We start from the raw sequence: 22193 nt of genomic DNA on the forward strand, positions 1-22193 counted from the left end.
CGTAGACGACCTCCAAATAGCATGCACGTCTTCCAGCATACCTACCTGTGAGCGACAGATACAAATAACAATAAATAAACTGGCTACCTGGGCAGATAGAAACGGATTTAGATTTTCCCCTCAGAAAACAGTAGCGGTTCTGTTCTCTTTGAGACGAGGCCTACAGGCCCACCCCACACTATATCTAAACCAGACCCCATTACCCGTCAAACAAGGGCATAAATTTCTAGAGGGATAACTTTCGATAAAAAGCTCACTTTCTTGCCACATATAAACAGCTTAAAGAAAAAAGCTTCCCAGGCCTTTAATGTGCTAAAACTACTGTCAAGATAATTTAACAAAACTTCAGTTTGGGCTAGATGGTGCATAGCTATAAATGAAATGAAATTTAAGCGCACACGTGTGCGTTTTTCGTGTGCGCTTAAATTTCATTTCATTTATAGCTACTGTCAAGAATACGCTGGGGGTCTGATAGGGCATGCCTGTTACATATATATCGTTCTCTGGTTCGCTCTAAGTTAGACTATGGGTCCATAGTAAATGGCTCAGCATGACCGTCCTACATAAAACGACTGGATCCTGTCCACAATCTTGGTTTAAGGTTGTCTTCCGGTGCTTACAGAACTTCACCAATAGCAAGTCTGTATGTGGAAACGAATGAACCTTCCTTAGAAGATCGAAGAACTGCACTAACTTGTACATACATCCTCAAAATCCTTTCTCAGCCCAAACATCTCTGTTACCCAGTTGTGACGAAATGCCCATCCCGAATACTCTTCAACAACAAGCCTCACGCAGTTAAGCCGTTGCTCTTGCGCTTCGAAGAAAAATGCCAAGCTCTGAACATACTAAACGAAATTAAAAATATTGCCCCCAGGCACGAAGCACTACCACCGTGGTACACTCTCCCCACAGTGTGTGACGTCACACTAACACGCCTCAGGAAAACCTGTACACCACACCACCACATAATACAAGAATACCTAGCACTACAAGAAAAATACAGAAATTACACTGCATTTTATACTGACGGGTCAAAAACTCATGCTCATGTGGGAAGTGCAGTAATACAAGGAAAAAATGAAAATGCAGTACGACTTCCCTCATGTGCTACAGTTTTCACCGCGGAGTGCTATGCTATTAATTTTGCGGTACAGAAAATAACAAATGAAAACATCAAAAAGAGCATCATTTATACAGATTCACTGAGCGTCCTTACAGCATTAAACTCCAAAAATGCCACGGAGCCACTGATAGGAAGCATCATACACAATATAGTAAAGGTCACAACACAAAAACATGTTATAATATTCTGCTGGGTTCCCAGTCACGTTGTCATTAGGGACAATGAGAGAGCCGACATGTGTGCTACACAAGCCAGAACCATGGAAATAAAACATGTGAATTTGCCTCCTAGGGATTACACGAAGTTAGTGCATAGCAAACTAAGAGCCAAATGGCAAGCTTCTTGGGAAAATGAAGGAAACAACAAGCTGCATACTGTAAAGCCCATTTTGAAAGAATGGAAATCATGCCGCCATAAGGAACGTTTTATCAAAGTAATTTTATGTCGTTTATGCATAGGCCACACACACATCACCCATAACTTCTTATTAACAAAAAAAGAGAAACCTGTGTGTGAAATGTATGGTGAGGAGCTCACAGTAAGTCACACTTTAATTTCTTGTTCACATCTCGAAGAACTTCGTAAAAAATTTTTTACGGTATTTTACATTGAACACATTCCATTTCATCCCGCATTGCTTTTAGGCGAGCAAACACTTGTCGAGTTTTCACTTGTTTGTAAGTTTCTAAAGAAAGCGAATGTTTTAAATCTATTATAATGTAACCTCTATACACTTGACATAAGATCATCTAACCTTGTGTTTTGCGCATGATAGCCATAGTTGCTTATGCGCCATAAAACCCCATATAATTAACTAACTAGCCTTTTGCTTGTTATCTCACCCAAGATTTCCGGCTTCTCTGTCACCAAGTTTGAGGAAGCGCAACGTCTCTTCCACGCAAAGAGCACCTTCTCCGGAAAAGCAAACTTTGGTGTGCACCACATAGCTTTCTGGCATCTGCTCGCCCCAGGCCACCTTCACTGAGCCTGTGGCAGGGCCATGCACGCCCCAGGCAGGGACAGCGAACCACCCCCCCCCCCTCCCCTCCTGGAGAGGCCTGAACCCCACCCTCTCCACGGTCCTCCAGCACCTCTAGTGAGGTGATGGGTGTAACCCCAGTCAGCCCGCTTTGCAGGGGCAGACCAGCTCTCTCCAGTGAACACAGGCAGAACCCCGGTTGCAGGCCCAAAACAGAAGTGAACCCTCTGGGTGGGCACAGCAGGAACAACAAAACATGGACGCAGAAAGAAACGCACATAACGAGGACGAAGCTGACTGTCAACTAAAAATTTATTGGAAGAGCCCGCGCTTTGTTTCCCTGTCATAATTATGTTGCTTTTCATGTCCCGTGGGGTTCACTCAAGAAATTTCTTTTCTTGGTAAAGCTATCGATGGTGTGCTAACGCACTGCTGTCCTGTTTCCCCGTATCGCGCCATGCTTGAAGGATTTCACGTGTTACTTAAAAAGCGCGTGTTTTCCAATATATTTTCAGTTGACAGTCAGCTTCGTCCTCGTTCTGTGTGTTTCTTTCTGCGTACGCGTTTTGTTGTTCTGGCTGTGCCCACCCAGAAGTATGGATCAACTAGGTCAGTTTTCTACTCTTAGAATCCCTACCCAATCCCTGCTCAATGCCTACCCAAAAACATACAAGCCTGACTTTCTCTCTTCAGTGCAACTGTGCAGGACTGCTCAGGAATTACTATGACATAACACATATTGCAGGGTCAATTGTAGCCTTATGTCTTCAGGAAGCCAACCTTGGTCCACCAGATGTGAATATCCTGGGACATTATGAAACATTCCGATGCGATTGTGAGCAGGCAAATAGACTCTCGGGAGGCGTCCCAGTTGTCACTCAAAACGGCGTCCCTGCTCAAGAGATCCTAATTAGAACAAAACCAGAGGCAGTTGCGGTCAGCACCAGCAGCTGCAAAACACTGCGTTCTGTGTATATTCCCCCACATCTCGCTCTAACAGTGCCTAATCTAGGAGGACCTAATTGGTGAACTCCCCACAGCCGTATCTGGTAGTGTGGGATTTTAATGCTCTCACCCCTTTTTGGGGAAGTGAAAGGTGCGACCCTAGGGGCTAATAATCGAAGATTTTTGAAGCGAAGAGCCTCACTAGGCTAGTCAACACTGGGTCTGGCGTATGCTCCGTGATCAGCATTAGCCAGAGCTGCGCGTGCACAGAACAGAGTGACCTCACAGAAGAGGTGAGGGAGTGGTCATATCTCGGTGGAAACCTGAACCGCGCCATATTGGTTTTAAGGAAAGGAAACCTTGTCTCTCTCATATCTCATTAAGGGCCTTATGGAAAGTGAAATGAAGTGAAAATTGGTTTTAAGGAAAGCAAATGCCAGTCTCTCATATCTTGGTGTACAGGTGCCATCAAAAGTAAATGGAAGGCAATACTCACGGAAAAGTTTAATCATTGGCCCTCCCCCCCCCCCCCCCATTCATGCATCCTTGAATACATGAGTGCAGCCTACTTGTGATTTTGCAAATTTCACTGTGCACCAACAAGCATGGACCATTGCGCTTTTTAAAGAAATGAAATGTTTTTGACAAAGTCACCTTCCATTTATTTACTTTTCACGCCGAGTGTACACCCGAAAAGAATGAAGCCGCCGCGGTGGTTCACTGGTTACGGTGCTCGGCTGCTGACCCGAAAGACGCGGGTTCAATCCCAGCCGCGGCGGTTGAATTTCTTTGGAGGAGAAATTCTAGAGGCCGTGTACTGTGCGATGTCAGTGCACGCTAAAGAACCCCAGGTGGTTGAAATTTCCGGAGCCCTCCACTACGGCGTCTCTCATAGCCTTAGTCGCTTCGGGACGTTAAACCCCTCAAACCAACCAACCAACCAACCGAAAGGAATGGACACACGTCTCTAAGACACCTTCTAAGACAGCACTGTATTCACTACACGCTGCTGCAGCTTTTCGCTTCAAGATATCCAGGCTTAAGCTTACCTAAGCCACAGCCAATTTTTATTCTCACAAATAATGTGTCTTTTCTTAATACAATTGTGTTTGGTGCATGATAACCATAGTTGCTTATGCGCCATAAAACCCCATATAACTAACTTCTCTTAATAGAAATAAGCCCACGTATTGCTGCCCAAGCTTGGGAAAAATGGTCTCCCTCAATGTGGCTTTCGCATTGCCATCTGTTTTTAATGATTTTCAATGACCCTCTGGGAAGTGATCACCTGCCTGTTGTCATCAGTCTGTCGCTGTCTACTCCAATAGTCCCCATAAGGGTGCAGCAGTGGAAATTCGACCACGCCGACTGGGGACTTTTTCGGGCAAATGCCCCTCGGGAAAAGGAGTTTTCTAAAGACCTCATCATAGACGAAAATAACCAAAGGTTTACTGCATGCGTAATGTTGGCCCCAACACTAGCCATGCCACAAACTACAGGACTCGCACAGAAGAAACACAAAATGTGGTGGACACAAGAATGCACATTGGCAAAAAAACGGCAAAACAAAGCCTGGGGCACTCTCCGTCGGTATCCCACTGCAGAGAACTTGCTTACCTTTAAGAGGGCCCAGTACGTTCGAGGAAACGCAGAGAGAACTTCCTGGTGGCAGAATTATGTCCTCAATAAAGAGTAAAAAATGTGTGAAAGCGCATTTGATTAAGGTCTGGGGGCAAAGCATTTAGTATTATTGTTGCAGGTGACGACGGTGGACATGCTGAAGCCGCCGCCGGACTTCCGCTCCAACTTTGACTCGACGCCCCCGCCCATCCTGATTGACGGCAAGGAGGCGGTGCTGGAGAACGAGAAGATTGAGCGCTACATCATGAAGAACATCCCGGGGGGCCACAACCTGTTCGTGCAGCACAAGGACACGGCCACAGTCATCGAGAACCTCTACAGCGTGAGTGGACTTGGTTACGCATTTTCTCTTCTTCAAATTTAAGACAAATACACAGAGGACATGACAGGACGGGCGCTGACTCCAACTATGCTTACTGAAAACGTTTTCCTAGAACATATAAGAAAAGACAACCATGACCGCATGCGCATCTGCGACAGACCACAAAAAGGAAAGGCCAAGAAAACGGGACGAGGGGGGGGGGGGGGCAAGAATAAAGTGAGGTCGCTTTTAACCGCCGCTGATACTTTTAACCGAGCGGATACATTTAACCCACAGCGGCAGTTAATGGTTGATCCTTGAATCATAGCGGTCCTTGAATTAACGCCTTCTAACCGAGTCAGCATGTCGTTGAGCTGTTTCTGCAGAGAATTATCAACAGCGCTGTCTTTGGACCATGTGACAGCGTCAGAGCCTGACCCAGGGCCAGGGTTAATAAGCTCAACGTCCCCCGACAAGAAAAGCAGTTGACAAGAAACATGGAAGCGCTGGGGACGAGCAAAATCAACAGCACTCCCGGGCATGGGTACAGGAGCAGGCACATATTGTTCCATTTCTTAGCAAACATGGAATCATTACTACCAACCTGCGTGCCGTGAAGCAGCCGCATGACAACGCTGTCCCCACGCCCACTCAGTTGACAAAACTGACAGGATTGTCGTAACTCTTTTTTGCTGAAAGCGAGCTTTGAGCTGAGCACACCACCCACGACACTGCTGTGTACGCAGCACAGCGATACAGATCGATGCTGTACAGATTGATGCTCACATGCGGCATTTGTGTGCATCACAGTCTGTCTAGGCAGCTAAAGTTTTCATTTTTATGTGCTAGTCTAGGAAGGTACACGCGCTTCGTTGAAATGGAATGTGAGGTATCAAATCACTTCGAATAAAATGTGCATGGTTTTTATTGGGGCAGAAATTGGGAAATGAAGAAAAAGATGCATTATTTTGTGATTGTCAGTAAATTGAGGTTGGCTATGTCAAGGTTCAGCTCAGTATTTAGGGCCCTTTTTTGGGGGGGGCTAATCTTGGGCCTGAATCTTGGACATCGAATGTATTTCTTGAAAATTGGGTCAAACCCAATTCCCCTCCCCTTGAGAAGGAGCCTTCTGGGTGATGTTGATTTTGCTGGCTGGTCTTGCTCAGTGCTGCCTAGGAGAATGCATGCAAGGAAATATTTGTAACCGATTTTAAAAAAAAGTGGTGAACAGTTTTTTAGTGGAATCCATGATTTCGATGGTGTGTACAAAATAATGAGCCAGCAGTCGGGCCTTTTATGTCTGGTGGAAAAGCGAGTAGTTTTAGGAAACTGTCTTGTGGTATGCTCAGCCTGTGTCTCCTTGGCTGCATTGCCAATAAAGGGGTGTAGGATGACAGGAATGGGCAGTGTTCCGTCACAGGGATTCCAGTAGGAATGCTGGGAAGGGGGCTCTTTTTGGGCCATATGCACAAGACTGCTGCCAGCCTGGCAGTTTGGAGACCAGCTGGTCTGGTTTCCTGCGTGCGCACATTTCATTTTTGCCAAAACTATCTGTCAGTGTGATATTGCCTGCGGGCAGCTGTTGTGGCTACTTCGAGTGGCACATTCTTTGCAGCCATGTCACGGCAGACTGGTTCTGCATGCATCATAAGAGCAGGTGCAGTGTTTGTGGAGGATGGGTTGTGCTCAACTTTGCACTTTCTTTTTCTTTTATGGCTTTTTGCTTTGTGAAATGCACCCTGGTAACTGTCTTGTTCCATGTGTTTTTTTTTCTGCATTTTTACCTGCGCACTGCATTCATGTTTTTGTTTTGTTTCCTGTACAGTTGTACTTTTTTTTCAATAATGGAGTAATTACTCATTGGCGTCGACCCGAGTGCAGCCATACGGCTACAAAGGAAATCTGTACAGCTTTCTCAGAAACTTCGCAGTTAAAGAAAAATTCGTCCTGGTCCGGGGTTCGAACCCAGGACCACCGCTTCACCGGAGCAATCGCTCTACCAACTGAGCTAACCGGGACGGCAAGCCTATGGTAGGGCGAGAGCGAATTGATCAATAACTCGAAGTGGGAACAGTGTCGACCAAATATTTAGGGGAATCCCTCAAGGTGGAGTAGATTTGTAATAAGGGAGTAATTACTCATTGGCGTCCACCCGAGCGCAGCCATACGGCTACAAAGGAAATCTGTACAGCTTTCTCAGAAACTTCGCAGTTAAAGAAAAATTCGTCCTAGTCCGGGGTTCGAACCCGGGACCACCGCTTCACTGGAGCTGTCGCTCTACCAACTGAGCTAACCGGGACGGCAAGCCTATGGTAGGGCGAGAGCGAATTGATCAATAACTCGAAGTGGGAACAGTGTCGACCAAATATTTAGGGGAATCCCTCAAGGTGGAGTAGATTTGTAATAAGGGAGTGATTACTCATTGGCTTCCACCCGAGCGCAGCCATACGGCTACAAAGGAAAGCTATACAGCTTTCTCAAATCTACCCCACCTTGGGGGATTCCCCTAAACATTTGACGTGTGCTATTTTTTCCTTTGTCATGCACCTGTATTTCACTTGTATTGTTACCCGTACTATGCCTGCCTGCCTCCCTCCCACTGTAATGCTAAATTTAACTGCTGTGGTGGCTCACTGGTTGTTGGCTGCTGGCTGAAAAGACTCGTTTGGTGCATTTCATGGCAGGCGAGAAATGCTCGAGGCCCGTGCAGTGTGAAATGTGGGTGCACGTTCGAGAAGCCCAGGTGGTTGACTTTGTCTGGAGCCCTCTGTTATGCAGTGCCTCATAGCCAGAGTCGCGTTGAAACCCCTTGACAACCAAATGGTGCTGTGGATGCAAGATAGGAGAATGTCAGGCATAGCTTTACCAGCGAAATTACGAGACACCAGGAGAAGGTGCACACAGGACAATGCTGGACTAACAACTGAAGTTCAATCGAGAAACGGCCAACCTTGGTCACTAGAAGAAGCATGCGTCTCACACACTAAAAAACAAACAAATACATATGTGACAAATCACCAAGGAGTGGATACATGCTCCAACACTGGCAAACAACAAAAGACAGATAAAATTCGTCTGATGAAAATACTCTCCCACGTCACTGCAGCAGTTGTAACAACTGTGCTCCGGGTTTTAACAACATTTCAGTAGGGGTGTGCGAATATCAAATTTTTCGAATACGAATCGAATACGAATACTTAGTTCCGAATATCGAATAATCAAGGATAGACGCATTTAATCACTACAAAAAATTTATTTAGGCACGCAAGAACATCACAGTTCAATTATCGATGATTAAATGAACACAAAAGGTGTGTGTGGCTGCACAAAAACTATCAAAGTCTCGAACATTATTCTTAGAAGAGTGGAAATATCCGAGAAGATGGCTAGTGCACAGCATTGATTAAGGCTAGCTTGCCATCAGCACAAAAGCGCGCTGCTGGGATGACGTAAAAGTTTGTCGTGAAGGAAAACCAGCTGCTCCACGTGGTCAGGCAGAAGTAGTTCCCTTCTAACTGAAACAACTCCTCCAGCTACAGAAAGTGCCCTCTCACTTGGCACTGACCTGGCACGTATTGCGAAGTACTTCGTGCACAGTTCTGACTACGAGGTCTGTTAGAAAGTATCCGACCTTATTTTTTTTTGCGAACACCTGATGAATATGAAACAAGCGCGCTTGCACCAGCAGACCTTGAACCGTCGTGCGCATGCACGAATTTTTCCCCGCCTGCCGATAGCGTCAGTCGCTGGGAGGCAGCGTTTGAGTGAGGTAGTGCACAGTGCTCTCGTCGGTTTTTTAGTGCAAGCAAAATGACGGTGCGACAGGAGCAGCGCTAATGCATCAAATTTTGCCAGAAACGGGGCGACAGCCAAGTCGAAACCATTCGGAATATTTAGATGGTTTTCGGTGATGATGCTTAGAGCAGCACACAAATTAAGCAATAGTACAACTGGTTTAAAGATGGCTGCACATCGGAGGAGAGCGAGTCACGCTCTGGTCGGCCATCAACATGCCGAAATGGCCAGGTCATTGCCGAAGTGAACGCTCTAGTGATGCGGGACCGTCGTGTGACTATCCGAGAAATTGCGGAAGAGGTGGACATCAGTAGTTTTTCTGCACATTCCATTATCACCGAAGATTTGGCCATGAAGAGAGTTGCGGCGAAATTCGTGCCGAAGCTGCTCACGGTGGAGCAAAAGCCGCTTCGTGTTGAAGTCTCACAGGACACGCTGGATTCCACAAACAGTGACCCCGACTTCATCAACACCATAGTCACTGGTGACGAGTCTTGGGTGTGCGGGTACGACCCGGAAACTAAATCCCAGTCGTCACAGTAGAAGCATTCCACGTCCCCAAGACCAAAGAAGGCCTGCGAAATGCTCAGCTACGTCAAAGTGATGCTGACTGCTTTCTTGGACTCTCGCTGTGTGGCACACCACGAGTACGCACGCCCCAGGGTCAAACAATGGCCAAAGAGTACAACAGGGATGTCCTCCGTCGCCTACGTGATGCTGTGCGGCGCAAGAGACCGGAGTTGTGGTCAACAGGAAATTGGCGCATCCATCACGACAATGCTCCTGAACATTCTTCGCACTTGATTAAGACTTTTTTGGCGAAAAACCAGATCCCTGTAGTTCAACAGGCTTCTTACTCTCTTGATATGGCCCCCTGCGACTTCTGGTTGTTTCCCAAAATCAAGAGGTCATTGAAAGGTGCGCGATTTCAGACTAGAGAGGACATTATGGCTGCAACGACAGCTGAGCTAAACTCCATTCCGAAAAAGGCCTTTTCGGAATACTTCCAACAATGGCAGCACATCTGGGAGAAGTGTGTTGAGTCCCAAGGAGACTACTTTGAAGGTAATTAGGTTTCCAATGCTCCAGTTATGCCAGTTTTTTTTCTTCGGCGAAAGGTCGGATACTTTTCTAACAGACCTCGTATACCAGCTTCGCAGGTATAGCCACAAAAAAGCTCATCAGTGCAGTCAGCTACGGCATGGGCCTTGGAGGAAGAAATAATTTTCCTTCCGTGTAGGCGCCGCCATGTTGTTATGTATCTGTCGATAGGGCTTGCGGACCGAAATGAACGCCGGTGCTCACAATGAATATTCGGCTAGGTACGAATATTCGCGTCGGGTCGAATATTCGAAACAACACGAATACTTGGATTTCGAATCGAATTCGAATACTAAAAATATAATATTCGAAATATATTCGAAAATTTCGAATATTCGCACACCCCTACATTTCAGTAATCGGAAAAGGCAAAAAGAGGGGGAGAGGGAAATCCTTGAGGCCTGCCGTATTAGGTTGCAAGCCAGTGCGTCAGTGCACCGTCCTTGCATCTCACTAGCACGGAAGCTAATTTCCCAAGCAGAAGTGTGCACGTGCAAGCTTGATAGGCAAATTATGTCTGTTGTTGTTTGCCAGTGCTGGAGCGTGTGTCCATTCCTTGGTGATTTGCCACTTATGTATTTGTTTGTTTGTTAGTGTGTCTGATACGCATCCGTCTTCTCGTGACCTAGGTTGGCCGTTTCTCAATTGAACTTCAGTTTCTAGTCCAGCGTTGTCCTGTGTTCTTCTTCTCCTGGTGTCTCGTAATTTCGCTGGTGAAGTTGTGTCTGATGTGCACCGACTAGCCCGCATGGGTACCTTGTTACAGTGTCTGTGCTCTCTCTCCGCCCCCTGCAGAAGTTCAAGCTGATGCTGACCCGGCGGGACGAGCAGTCGCGCAAGTCCCTCCTCAACCAGCTGTCCAACATCGATGCCCACCTGCACAAGGGGGGGGGCCGCTTCCTGACGGGGGACACCATGTGCTGCTTCGACTGCGAGCTCATGCCCCGCCTGCAGCACATCCGCGTGGCCGGTCTGTCTGCCCTCTTTCTGATCCTCCCCGCCAGTCTCGGCAGATCATGAATGGCAGTTTGCCAGTATGCCTCAAGGTGTATCTTACCGGTACTCACCTATGGGGCAGAAACGTGGAGGCTAACAAAGAGGGTTCAGCTCAAGTTAAGGACAACGCAGCGAGCTATGGAAAGGAAAATGATAGGTGCAACGTTAAGAGATCGGAAGAGGGCGGAGTGGGTGAGGGAACAAACGCGAGTTAATGACATCCGAGTTGAAATCAAGAGGAAGAAGTGGGCTTGGGCAGGGCATGTAATGCGAAGGCCAGATAACCGCTGGTCCTTAAGGGTAACGGAGTGGATTCCAAGAGAAAGCAAACGTAGCAGAGGACGGCAGAAAGTTAGGCGGGCGGATGAGATAAGAAGTTTGTGGGGATACGCTGGCGGCAACTGACAAAGGACAGGGTTAACTGGGGAGACATGGGAGAGGCCTTTGCCCTGCAGTGGGTGTACTCAGGCTGATGATGGTGATGATACTGTGAGTTTAGAAGAACTTCTATTTGGGCTAGATGGTTCATTGTACACGAGACAGGAAAAACAGCAGCACCGAAAAAACACACACACAGCTGAAGAACGACGTAGGACAAGCGCTCCTTGTCCTTGAGCGCTTGTCATAAGTCGTTCTTCAGCTGTGTGTGTGTTTTTTCGGTGCTGCTGTTTTTCCTGTCTCGTGTACTGTGAGCTTTCTTTCTAAATTTTAGGATGTGAAATTTGCACCGCCTATTACATGGGGGTTCAAAAACATTTCAGCCTGAATTGACCGTTCTGGTTTCGTTCCTGCTTAACAGCGCCGTCATCAACAGAGGATGCGCCATCTAGTGTTGGCCTCCGTCATTCATGGCTGGAGTAAGCAGAAAGTGTGGGGTTGTTAATTAAGGAGATAAATACGTTCTCCCCGCTTAAATCTTACTAAGTCTGGAATGTAATTAGGTAATTTCTTACGCAGATTTAATGAACTTTGTCATTGCATTTTGTTGCTTTTATTTGTGTGAATTGATAGGCAGAGAGTTCCCATACGTGGTGACATTCTTCATTTTCCTTTAAAGGCATGTCATCCTGATATACTGTGTCAAGAGTAAAAAGTCGCAGTAATTTGACACTGCAACTTGTTAACTCTTCCCTACCATGGCGAAAATGACCATTTTCTGAAGGTTTCAGTACATTTTTTTCTGTAAAAACTATTGCATTCAATATTGATTGCAATACCCAAAAACAGAGCTGAATAAAGGTGCTTTCTATTAATACACATTTAAGCAACAAATTCCATGTTGCAACAAAAAATTTTATTTGCTAAAAACGAGATTTTAGAAAAAAATTGAACAAAACTTGCAAAAACACGCTTTTAAAAAGAAAAAAATGTTAAGAATTTTTTGAAATATGCAAAATGTTTGTTACTCTATTTCCCACTTTCTGCAAAAAAGGAAAAGTCATTTCTATCTTGAATAGTATTGTTGCTATAAAACAATAACTGGAAACCCTATAGTTGTGCATCGGAGTGCGGCCGCCTGTGTTTCAGGCTGGTTTCCATCATCACTGATGAGAAAACTGAATCATCTTTAGCACCTTGCAACATTTTCAGGCTCGTTGTTGCACAGGACGTCGATTAAATCACTCGCAGACGAAACGGAGTCCTGAGATTTGCTATGTCTTAGAGCGCGTGCCGCGCATGCGGAGGCTGCCAAGCGACATTGATGGTACCGCATCTTCGGAGTGCGTTAAAAAAATGCCGTTTTGTAGGGGCAAAAAAAAAAAACTATATCGGAAACAAAACTTCAGTTCTCCGGCTACAAGCCAGATGCGCATCGTGCCTGTAAGCAACACGGAAGGCTCCGAAGTTGAGCGGTGAAGGCGTCATCTGCGGGCAACACGGTGGGCAATGAGCGCAGGTCCGCGTCTTCATTTCTTCGCAGCGCGTTAAAAAGTGCCCCCTCGTGGGACAAAAGAAAACTACATCGGAAACAAAACTTTGGTTCCTGGCCTACAAACTACATCTGCAGCGCGGTCATTAGCAACGCAGAAGGTTCTGAAATCTGGGCATGAAATGATCGTTAGCAGGCTAACGATGCTCAGTGGGCGCGGCAGGGAAAGAGTTAAGCTAATTGTAAATTGCTATTTATATGTGGTCTAAACAAAAAAAAGTAAGAATGTCATTGGGTGTGGGAATTCGCTGGCTATCAGTTCATGTAATTAAAAAGCAACAAAATGCAATCAGAAAGTTCATTACAGCTCCGTAAGAAATTGCTGTTTAAACTCTAGAATTAAGATAACTTTTGATCCAAGACCACCAGCTCAATTATGACTACATTTCTGGAACCAGAAGAGAGATGCAATACTTCATGAAATTCTAGCCGTAAATAAAAAGGTCAGTTTTAAGACCCTTGTCCCCGCTTAAAAGATGCCAGAACGGTTTGCTCTGAAAGAGCCGCCCAAGCATTGGATAGGAGCCTAAAACCTCCTAGTGCTCCTAGTGCTTTGTGAGGTTCCCCTTAGCTGTGACAGCCCCTGCACACACGGAGGAGGGCCCAAGATTTCTCAGGGCACCCTTAAATGGATCTCTTGAATTTGTTTTTCTTGTGGCACAGTTGTAGAGGTGACTGTTGTTTCATTCACGCACACATTTTCTGTCCCACTGGAAAGTGCTTCAGTTTTGCTGATGTCTCCATTCGTCTTGTGCCATTGAACAACCTCCACCTTCCTTGGAGTAATGTAGCTAGTATAGTATTTCATGGTTGACTTTGGAAGCAACTGCAGATGAACAGTTGTTGGCAGGCAGAGGAATGCTTGTTTACTGCTGTTTACATCTCTTTTTTTGTTAGCACCCGGTCAACTTTGCCCTTATCCTTTCCTTATTTATTCGCTATTTTGTTCTGCGGCGGTCGAATTTCTGTGGAGGTGCAATTCTAGAGGCCCCGTTTACTCTGAGATGTCAGTGCACGTTAAAGAAACCCAGGTGGTCGAAATTTCCGGAGCCCTCCACTACGGCGTCCCTCATAGCCTGAGTTGCTTTGAGACGTTAAACCCCATAAACCAAACCAAACCTTGTTCTTACCATGTACACCCCTTTCCTCTTTGAGACAGAAATGGCAATAGTGCTACAGCAAGACGTACACGAGAACAACTGACACAGGACATGCGCTACCTTCATCCGAGTTTATTTACTGCAAAGCCAGCAAATATATAGAAAATTCGGCTGGCTTTGCAGTAAATAAACTGAGATGAAGTTAGCGCATGTCCTGTGTCGGTTGTTCTTGTGTACGTCTTGCTGTAGCGCTGTTACCATTTCAGTCTCAAATAATGCACCATCTAGCCCAAATTGGCATTCTTCTAAACCCCTGAAGCCTTGCCAGTTATCGTTTACTGGGACAGTTGTCATGCCGGTCTACTTAACTCCCTTTTCTAAGACAACCAGTATCCTTCCTGCCCACTGAAATTTTGCGGGAATCGTCTTCATTCGAAATGAGTGTTTGCAAACTGGTTGTCTGGGGCTGTCAGGTGTTTCCATGGAGATGCTTCCCTTGATTTTGCAGGCTTTGAAGCTTGCTCTGTTTCACAGGGAGTGGATGATGTTTGGGGTCTTTTAGTGCTCATTTGGATATTTTGTTTGAGAAGATGGCTGGGCAATATTTCGGGTGGGTGTTCGTTCTGAACTTCCATCATCATCAGCCTGACTACGCCCACTCTCCCATGTCTCTCCAACTAACCCTGCCCTTCCCCAGTTGCGGCCACCGTATTCTCGCAAATTTCTTAATCTCATCCGCCCATCTAACTTTCTTAAATCCGCCTCGTGCGGTAGAAGCCCAATTTGTGGCCCTTTTTTTTATGACTTCTTCCAAACGTGCACCCCTAAAGAAAGCCGAGCGCCAGGCCGGGGGACGCTTGTACCCTTTTGACCGGTGGGTGCCTGGCAGTGGGTTTCGAACCACCTACCTCCCGCTGCCGAGACGGGCACTCAAACCACTAGACCCCTGCTACGCTTGCCTTCTCTTTCAATCCACTCCGTTACCCTTAAGGACCAGCGGTTATCTTGCCTTTGCATTACATGCCCTGCCCAAGCCCACTTCTTCCTCTTGATTTCGACTAGGATGTTAGCATTAACCCGCGTTTGTTCCCTCAGCCACTCCATCCGCTTCCGATCTCTTAACCATTTTGCTTTCCACAGCTCGCTTGTCTTCAGTTTAAGTTGAACTTTACGGTAGTGAAAAAGGCGCTGGAGAGAAATGGCGGTACACATACTAGACTTCAGAGTTGGCATTGCTGCGTCCTATTTGCGCCATTACCTGAGGAATTTCTTAGCACCATCTTGCCGTCCTGTACACTGCAGGAAGTGCAGCGCTGGAAGGCTCGGCCAAATTTCGGTTCCAGCTTTTGCTTGGCTTCTCTGAAGTGGTTTCTTGGTGGTAGCACAGCTGCGCAGTGGCAGCCAGGAATTTCCATAGCTGGCGACAGCTGCCATTGCTCGAAGGGACTTGACAGGAATCTCAAGAAAATGGCAAGAAATGTATACTATTTTGCTACTTCAGTGAGTTTGCCGTACATAGCTGCAGATTAGTGGACATTCTTTTTGCAATAATGACCACCCGAAATATGGGGATGCAGAGCGTGAACAAATTTCAGCTGAGCCATGGTGGCCACGGATAGTACGCCTGTTACCTGCGGGATGCGTGGAGCTCCACGTGTAGAGAACAGTTCTTTGTATGCAAATTGCTTCGCTACTGAACACTTGAAGCCATTTACCCGGCTTGCTCGCACTGTCCCTGTCCAGTGGTAGATAAAGCAGACTCCCCACACTGGGACCCAAGACTACATGTTTGTTTTGTTGCTTGATAGTCAGCCGAGCTGCATGCGGTTAGTAGAAGCAGGAAGGTGCACCGTTGGCTTCGCAGTCGCTTCGTTACAAGTTGTGTGTGTGCCACGGTGCCATACTGCGCGAAACGGTACTGCATAAACATACATATTCAGTCTATACATATTCAGTCTTTGGCTGGCTAGGGTGGCAAAAGTGTGGGCTTGGAGTCCACTTTTTTTTTTGCCAGAGAGGGGTGCTAGTTTGGGGATCGACTTATATTCTAAGTCGGCGTATACATGGCAATGTACAGTAACTGGCAGGTGCAAGAAAGCAGTGGCGGTGTTATGAATGATGCTTGATTAGCGTTTTGCCCGTTACACTGCATTCAAAGCAAGCTGGTGACCTTCCTCTGGCATGCAGTTGTGAAGGACTGTGTACGGGAGGCCTAGGCGTGGCCCAAAAGAACTCCCATCGACTAACACCAGAGACACTGTGTCTGGCTCAAAATTATCGCCCTGCCCCGTCAGCGAAGGCGGTTGTGTGAAATGCAGCGGGCGCAACACAAAGACGTGCGAAATAGCCAGAGGGCAAAAGAGGAGAGGCCGCGCGGGGCGCCCAGCGCGACCACACGCATCCCTCCAGCCCGTTTTGCAGCGCGTCCCCAACTTCCCCCCCCTTTGGCGCAGAGACAGGCACGTTTGTGCGTTTGTGTGTGCGCGCATGCACGCCTGCAGACGGCCTTGTTGCGAGGTACGGGCTGTGGACTCGGAGAAGGCTAGGAGTTGGGTCTTTATTAAGGGAAGTCAACCCAAAAGAAAAGAGGGCCCCAGGCCCATGGAAAACAGACTGTCTCCCCGGGCAGCTGCTCTCTTCCGCTGCTGGAGGAAGACGCGCTTTGTCCGTTGACGGCCAAGTTTTCGAATGCTGTGGTCGCGTGTCCAAGCCGCGGTTCTTGGAAGAGACCACCCCGGGTTCTGATGCGAGAAGAGAGAGGACAGCCGTGACCCTCATAAATATGTCAAGTTCGAGAGGAGTGCGTCTTCGGCTGAACATGAGACCCGCGTTCGCGAAGAGGCCGGCACCCTGCGGCGCCGGGGGTAGGCCGGAACGCTCGCGGCACAGACAGTTTCCCGGAGTTCGCGGGCCCACAGGCCTGCATTGTCTTGCAGCGCGACAGCCTTACTAATGGCTCGAGGTGGCGGGGGAGGCCGGCAAGTTAGCACCAAGAGGGCTCCCAGCAGAGGAGGCGAGGAGGACACCGAAGGAAAGAAAGAGAATCCTCAGAGAGGCGTTGGAGACAGGAGAGACAAAGGAAGAACGAGCAGAGACGGGCGAAGTGTACGGACGGGAGCAGATCGCGCTGGTCTGTAGTCGGTGAGGCCGGACCCGCGGGCATCCGTTGCAAACTGACCGCCAGCCGAGACGCCCAAGAAGCCGGACGCCACAACCCGTCAGAGTACCGCCAGCCGAGACGCCCAAGAAGCCTGACGCCATCACCCGTCATAGTCACCGAAACGGGGGACCGTCACCAGGCTGAGCGCCACCCCCGCCAGAGCAGCCAAGCAGCGAGGCACCTGTTGGCCGGACAGCACCGACGCCTAGTACAAGACAGCGGTGAGCGGAACTCCCAGTTTCACCTTCAGGCAGAGTGTAAATAAATTAGGTTGACTTGGAGGCGTTGTGTGTTGGCTCATTTCTCCTCGCTTCAGCAGAACCCGTAGATAGCAACAAACAACTGTGTTGCATTGTGACTGACCCCCGACAGGCGGGAACGTCACACAGTGTTGCTGTTTGCTTTATTTTGCTGCTATCAAAACAAACTCCTGCGGTGGGTCAGTGGCTTTGGCATTTGGGTGTTGATCCCAAGGGTGCAGGATTGAATCCCAGCTGCTGCGTTAGTGTGGAAACTAAGTGCTGTAGTATGCCGTGCAATGTCAATCCCAGGTGGTCTAAATAATCTGGAACCCTTTACAACAGCGCCCCTGACAGCCCATATGTCCCTTTACAACAGCGTCCCTGGCAACCCATGTCCCTTTACAACAGCGTCCCTGGCAGCCCATATGTCCCTTTACAACAGCGTCCCTAGCAGCCCATATGGCCCATACGTCCCTGGCAGCATATATGTCCCTTTAAAACAGCGTCCCTTGCAGCCCATATGTCCATTTACAACAGCGTCTCTTGCAGCCCATATGTCCCTTTACAACAGCGTCCCTTGCAGCCCATATGTCCCTTTACAACAGCATCCCTGGCAGCCCATATGTCCCTTTACAACAGCGTCCCTAGCAGCCCATATGTCCCTTTACAACAGCGTCCCTGGCAGCCCATATGTCCCTTTAAAACAGCGTCCCTTGCGGCCCATATGTCCCTTTACAACAGCGTCCCTGGCAGCCCATATGTCCCTGTACAACGTCCCTGGCAGCCCATATGTCCCTTTACAACAGCGTCCCTGGCAGCCCATATGTCCCTTTACTACGTCCCTGGCAGCCCATATGTCCCTTTACAATAGTGTCCCTTGCAGCTCATATGTCCCTTTACAACAGCGTCCCTGGCAGCCCATATGTCCCTTTACAACAACGTCCCTGGCAGCCCATATGTCCCTTTACAACAACGTCCCTGGCAGCCCATGTGTCCCTTTACAACAACGTCCCTGGCAGCCCATGTGTCCCTTTACAACAGCGTCCCTGGCAGCCCATGTGTCCCTTTACGACAGCGTCCCTGGCAGACCGTGTGTCCCTTTACAACAGCGCCCCTGGCAGCCCGTGTGTCCCTTTACAACAGCGTCCCTGGCAGCCCATGTGTCCCTTTACAACAGCGTCCCTGGCAGCCCATGTGTCCCTTTACAACAGCGTCCCTGGCAGCCCATGTGTCCCTTTACAACAGCGCCCCTGGCAGCCCATGTGTCCCTTTACAACAGCGTCCCTGGCAGCCCATGTGTCCCTTTACAACAGCGCCCCTGGCAGCCCATGTGTCCCTTTACAACAGCGTCCCTGGCAGGCCATGTGTCCCTTTACAACAGCGCCCCTGGCAGCCCATGTGTCCCTTTACAACAGCGTCCCTGGCAGCCCATGTGTCCCTCTACAACAGCGTCCGTGGCAGCCCATGTGTCCCTCTACAACAGCGTCCCTTGCAGCCCATGTGTCCCTTTACAACAGCGTCCCTGGCAGCCCATGTGTCCCTTTACAACAGCGTCCCTGGCAGCCCATGTGTCCCTTTACAACAGCGTCCCTGGCAGCCCATGTGTCCCTCTACAACAGCGCCCCTGGCAGCCCATTTGTCCCTTTACAACAGCGTCCCTGGCAGCCCATGTGTCCCTTTACAACAGCGTCCCTGGCAGCCCATGTGTCCCTCTAGAACAGCGTCCCTGGCAGCCCATATGTTGCTTCGGCAGGTGGAACCCCACAGCTTAGCTTTGATCTTCTTTGTTCCCCTTGGTGCAGGCAAGTACTTCGCGGACTTTGAGATCCCGCGCACGCTGACGGCCATCTGGGGCTACATGGGCCACATGTACCAGCTGGAGGCGTTCCTGCAGTCCTGTCCGGCCGACCAGGACATCATCAACCACTACAAGCTGCAGCAGAACACCAAGGTGAACAAGCACGAGGAGCTCGAGACGCCCACCTTCACCACCTCCCTGCCGGCTGAGCTCAACAACCACCACTGAGGAGGAGGGCCTCCCCCCCTCTCACCAACGGCCAACGCACTTTAAAATGCTTTGTGGGTGGGGGCACATTCCACTGCCGAGGGATGCTGCTCTTGTAGGTGCACTGCACGACCCAATCTGTGGAGACCGGGCGTAACGGTCTTTGATGTTAAGAAAACTGTTGTTAATCTCAACTGGGTTAGCACCAGCGCTAAAGGGTTGAGTGCAGCCCGAAATCGCCTCTCCCGTCGAGGAGCAGTGCTTTTACCAGTGTTGGCTAGCAGCACTGGAGGGGTGGGTATTGGCTCAGTCTCCATCAGTTTGTTGAAGCCTTTAGCCCCCAAGACTGTGAGAATCCACAGTTGCTTCTGAGCTGACTTGGTCCTCCAGTCTTGTTGAAGGTGTCTTATGGGTTGATGAGCCATAGCGTTCTTAGCTTTCTGCAAGGAAAAGGGGGGGGGGGGGGAGCACATTCTCAGCTGCCACTTGGTGAAGCTGCTGTTGTGTTTTTTACAATGTGCCTTGCAAGGAAAGGAGGTCCCAGTGACGGGTACCCACTAATGCCAATTCGGGGTGGCCCCCCCCTCCCTTCCTGCTTCCCCATTGCTGCCCTTTTTGGCTCCACTGTGAGCCACTGTTTTTTTCCCCACGAAAACCAGCGGAGACGACTAGTTGTAGATACACCTGTGTACATAGGAGTTTAGTGCCGCTTCCCTCGGAGTGGCACATTTGTTATCCTAGACATTGTTAGCTGTGCGCTCCCCCAGGGGGTAGTTGCTGCTGCTGCACAGATGTGGTTGCCTCCTGTGCTGGAGCGAGGATGCAGTGTTGGCCTTGTGGACCGCCTCTGCTGGAGCGTCTTGTTTGGGGCCTCGACCAGAGGGTGGAATTTCCAGTGTTGGTGCTGTTTGTTGTGTAAATCAGTTGCACTGTGCCTCGGGTACTGCGGCTCAGCCTTCGCAGGACCTGTCTCCTCCTTGAAGATGCTTCGTGATTCTCTCTGCTCGCACTGCTGGCCATTGGAATGTCTGCCAGTGCCTGTTATTGTGGTCTGATGCAACTTGTATCCGGTCTACAGGTGTGCGCTCATTCACTCTCAACACGATATGCCTGCATGGGAGTGGAAAGGGTTCTCTAGTGCACTCCCTTCCAGGCCCAAGCCCTGTGCTAGATTTGCATCACTAAAGATGTGGAATAATCAGTGGAAACAAATTCCTTCTGTAGCAAAACCGTGATCTGAGCTAGTTGGTATTTGTTCACAACTTCACCAGCGCTGCGACGAGGAACAAAGAAAGAGAAGGAAGGACAGGGACAAGCGCTACTAACAACTGGAAGTTTATTTGAAAAAACACACAGGTTATATACTCTCAACTGACAACCCTAAGCGCCTGCGCTTCCCACGAAAAAAAAGCACGAAAAAGGAAGTTAGGAATCCAGATACGAAATTTCACTCTCATGGATGGGTACAGAAGGTGTGCTAACGCACGTGTCGCTCTTCTTGTGAATGTGATAGGCTTGACACAACTCCCTGGTCAACTGATCTTGATGTCTAAACTTATTCTTAGCCCTGCTAAGGAGATTAAAGTGTGCTTTTTTATTAGACACCTTGGACACACTGGGTTTGTTCAGATGACAATTTCTGTAATGAAGGGCCAGATTTGATGAAGGAACACCATTCAAAGAAGTTTTATGCTAGCATAATATTCGTTCTGTAAACCGTTCTAGGAGTTAATTGGGGTTTCAGTCTTTTCTATTTGCTAACCTCTGGTGCCATGGTTATGAGCCCATTGCTAACGGCACTTTGCAGTGGAAATATGCCTCCATTGCCCAGAGGAGACGTTGCATATAATTTTTGACTGGAATCTGCTCACAAACTTCACCACCATTCCCTGCCTCTGAAAAAAAAAAAGTGCATTAGATTGCAGTTTACTCCCATATAGGTTAATTCGTGCTTAGAGTGTGGATAAGTGGCTACTTATTGTGTGAAGCAGCACCCGAGGCACAGTGCAGGAAGTCTTCCGAGTGGAGCAAGAGGTGTGCATGTTTGCGTGTGTGTGTGTGCGAAGACATTGCTTTGCGGCAGTGCACAGTGGTCAGTTAAGCGGTTGACGGTGCTGTTGCTGAAGCCCAAATTTGCGAGAAAGTCTTGTGAAGCACTGCTAGGAATCTGTGACAATTTATTCCGAAGACAAACTGTTGAGCATTTGTATAAATACCTGCTTTTCTTTTCTCCACAAGTGTGTGTGCGTGCATGTGTGTGTGCGTGTGGAAAAACTAGAACTTGCACACCAAACAGTTTTGTAATGCTTGTATGCAACAATAAACTCGTGAGAAGAACGTCTGGCTCATTTGTCGGTGCATGCCATTAATTGAACTCCATGAAACCCCAAACAGGGACGGAGCAACAAGGCATCCTTTTCGTAAGGTTGGCAGCCACGCATGCGACTTATCATGGGCAGCTGCATGCACAGATATCACTAGTTGCTGCTCATGCTCGGGACCGGGCCAATAGTACAGGAACAAAATGTCCAAAGGGCTACACTCATGGCTGAAGGAGCCTTGACTATAAAATGAAGCGCACGAGAAAAGTATGAGCAAGGTTTCGCTTGTAGTAAGTCGCTCATCGTTGTCTTCTACTTCACACTAATCTGGAGGTTCTGACCCGAGAAAGTCTTTCACGTCTGCTAAAGACAATTTAATCAGTCAGATGAAATCGGTGAAAGCAGTCTTCAAGGAAAAGCCAATGCTTTCGCTTGGAATGTAATGTTGTAAACATACTCTACCATTTTTTCGCGCATTGTCATGGAGACACCATTCCACACATTTGAACTGAAATTGTCCCACAGCGAAAGGACCGGACCATGTGCTAATT

General features: G+C 48.3%; 1 protein-coding gene and 1 non-coding gene across 2 annotated transcripts in view; one reads left to right on the top strand and one right to left on the bottom strand.

The window, feature by feature from the left end:
• The window catches only part of Clic (chloride intracellular channel protein 5), a 41518-nt gene extending 19860 nt beyond the window's left edge, over positions 1-21658 (top strand). Inside the window, exons 3-5 of the mRNA XM_089562417.1 lie at positions 4810-5013; positions 10684-10858; positions 19119-21658. Coding sequence (XP_089418543.1) covers positions 4810-5013; positions 10684-10858; positions 19119-19342 — 603 coding nt within the window. The 3' untranslated portion in view covers positions 19343-21658. The remainder of the gene's footprint in view (positions 1-4809; positions 5014-10683; positions 10859-19118) is intronic.
• TRNAT-AGU (transfer RNA threonine (anticodon AGU)) lies at positions 7218-7291 on the bottom strand. The gene has a single exon. It is a non-coding gene; the product is annotated as a tRNA-Thr (tRNA).
• Positions 21659-22193: the final 535 nt, after the last annotated feature.

The sequence above is a fragment of the Amblyomma mixtum genome, chromosome 10 (genome assembly GCF_055824585.1).
Source record: "Amblyomma mixtum isolate Tamu chromosome 10, ASM5582458v1, whole genome shotgun sequence".
NCBI classification, from domain to species: Eukaryota; Metazoa; Arthropoda; class Arachnida; order Ixodida; family Ixodidae; genus Amblyomma; species Amblyomma mixtum.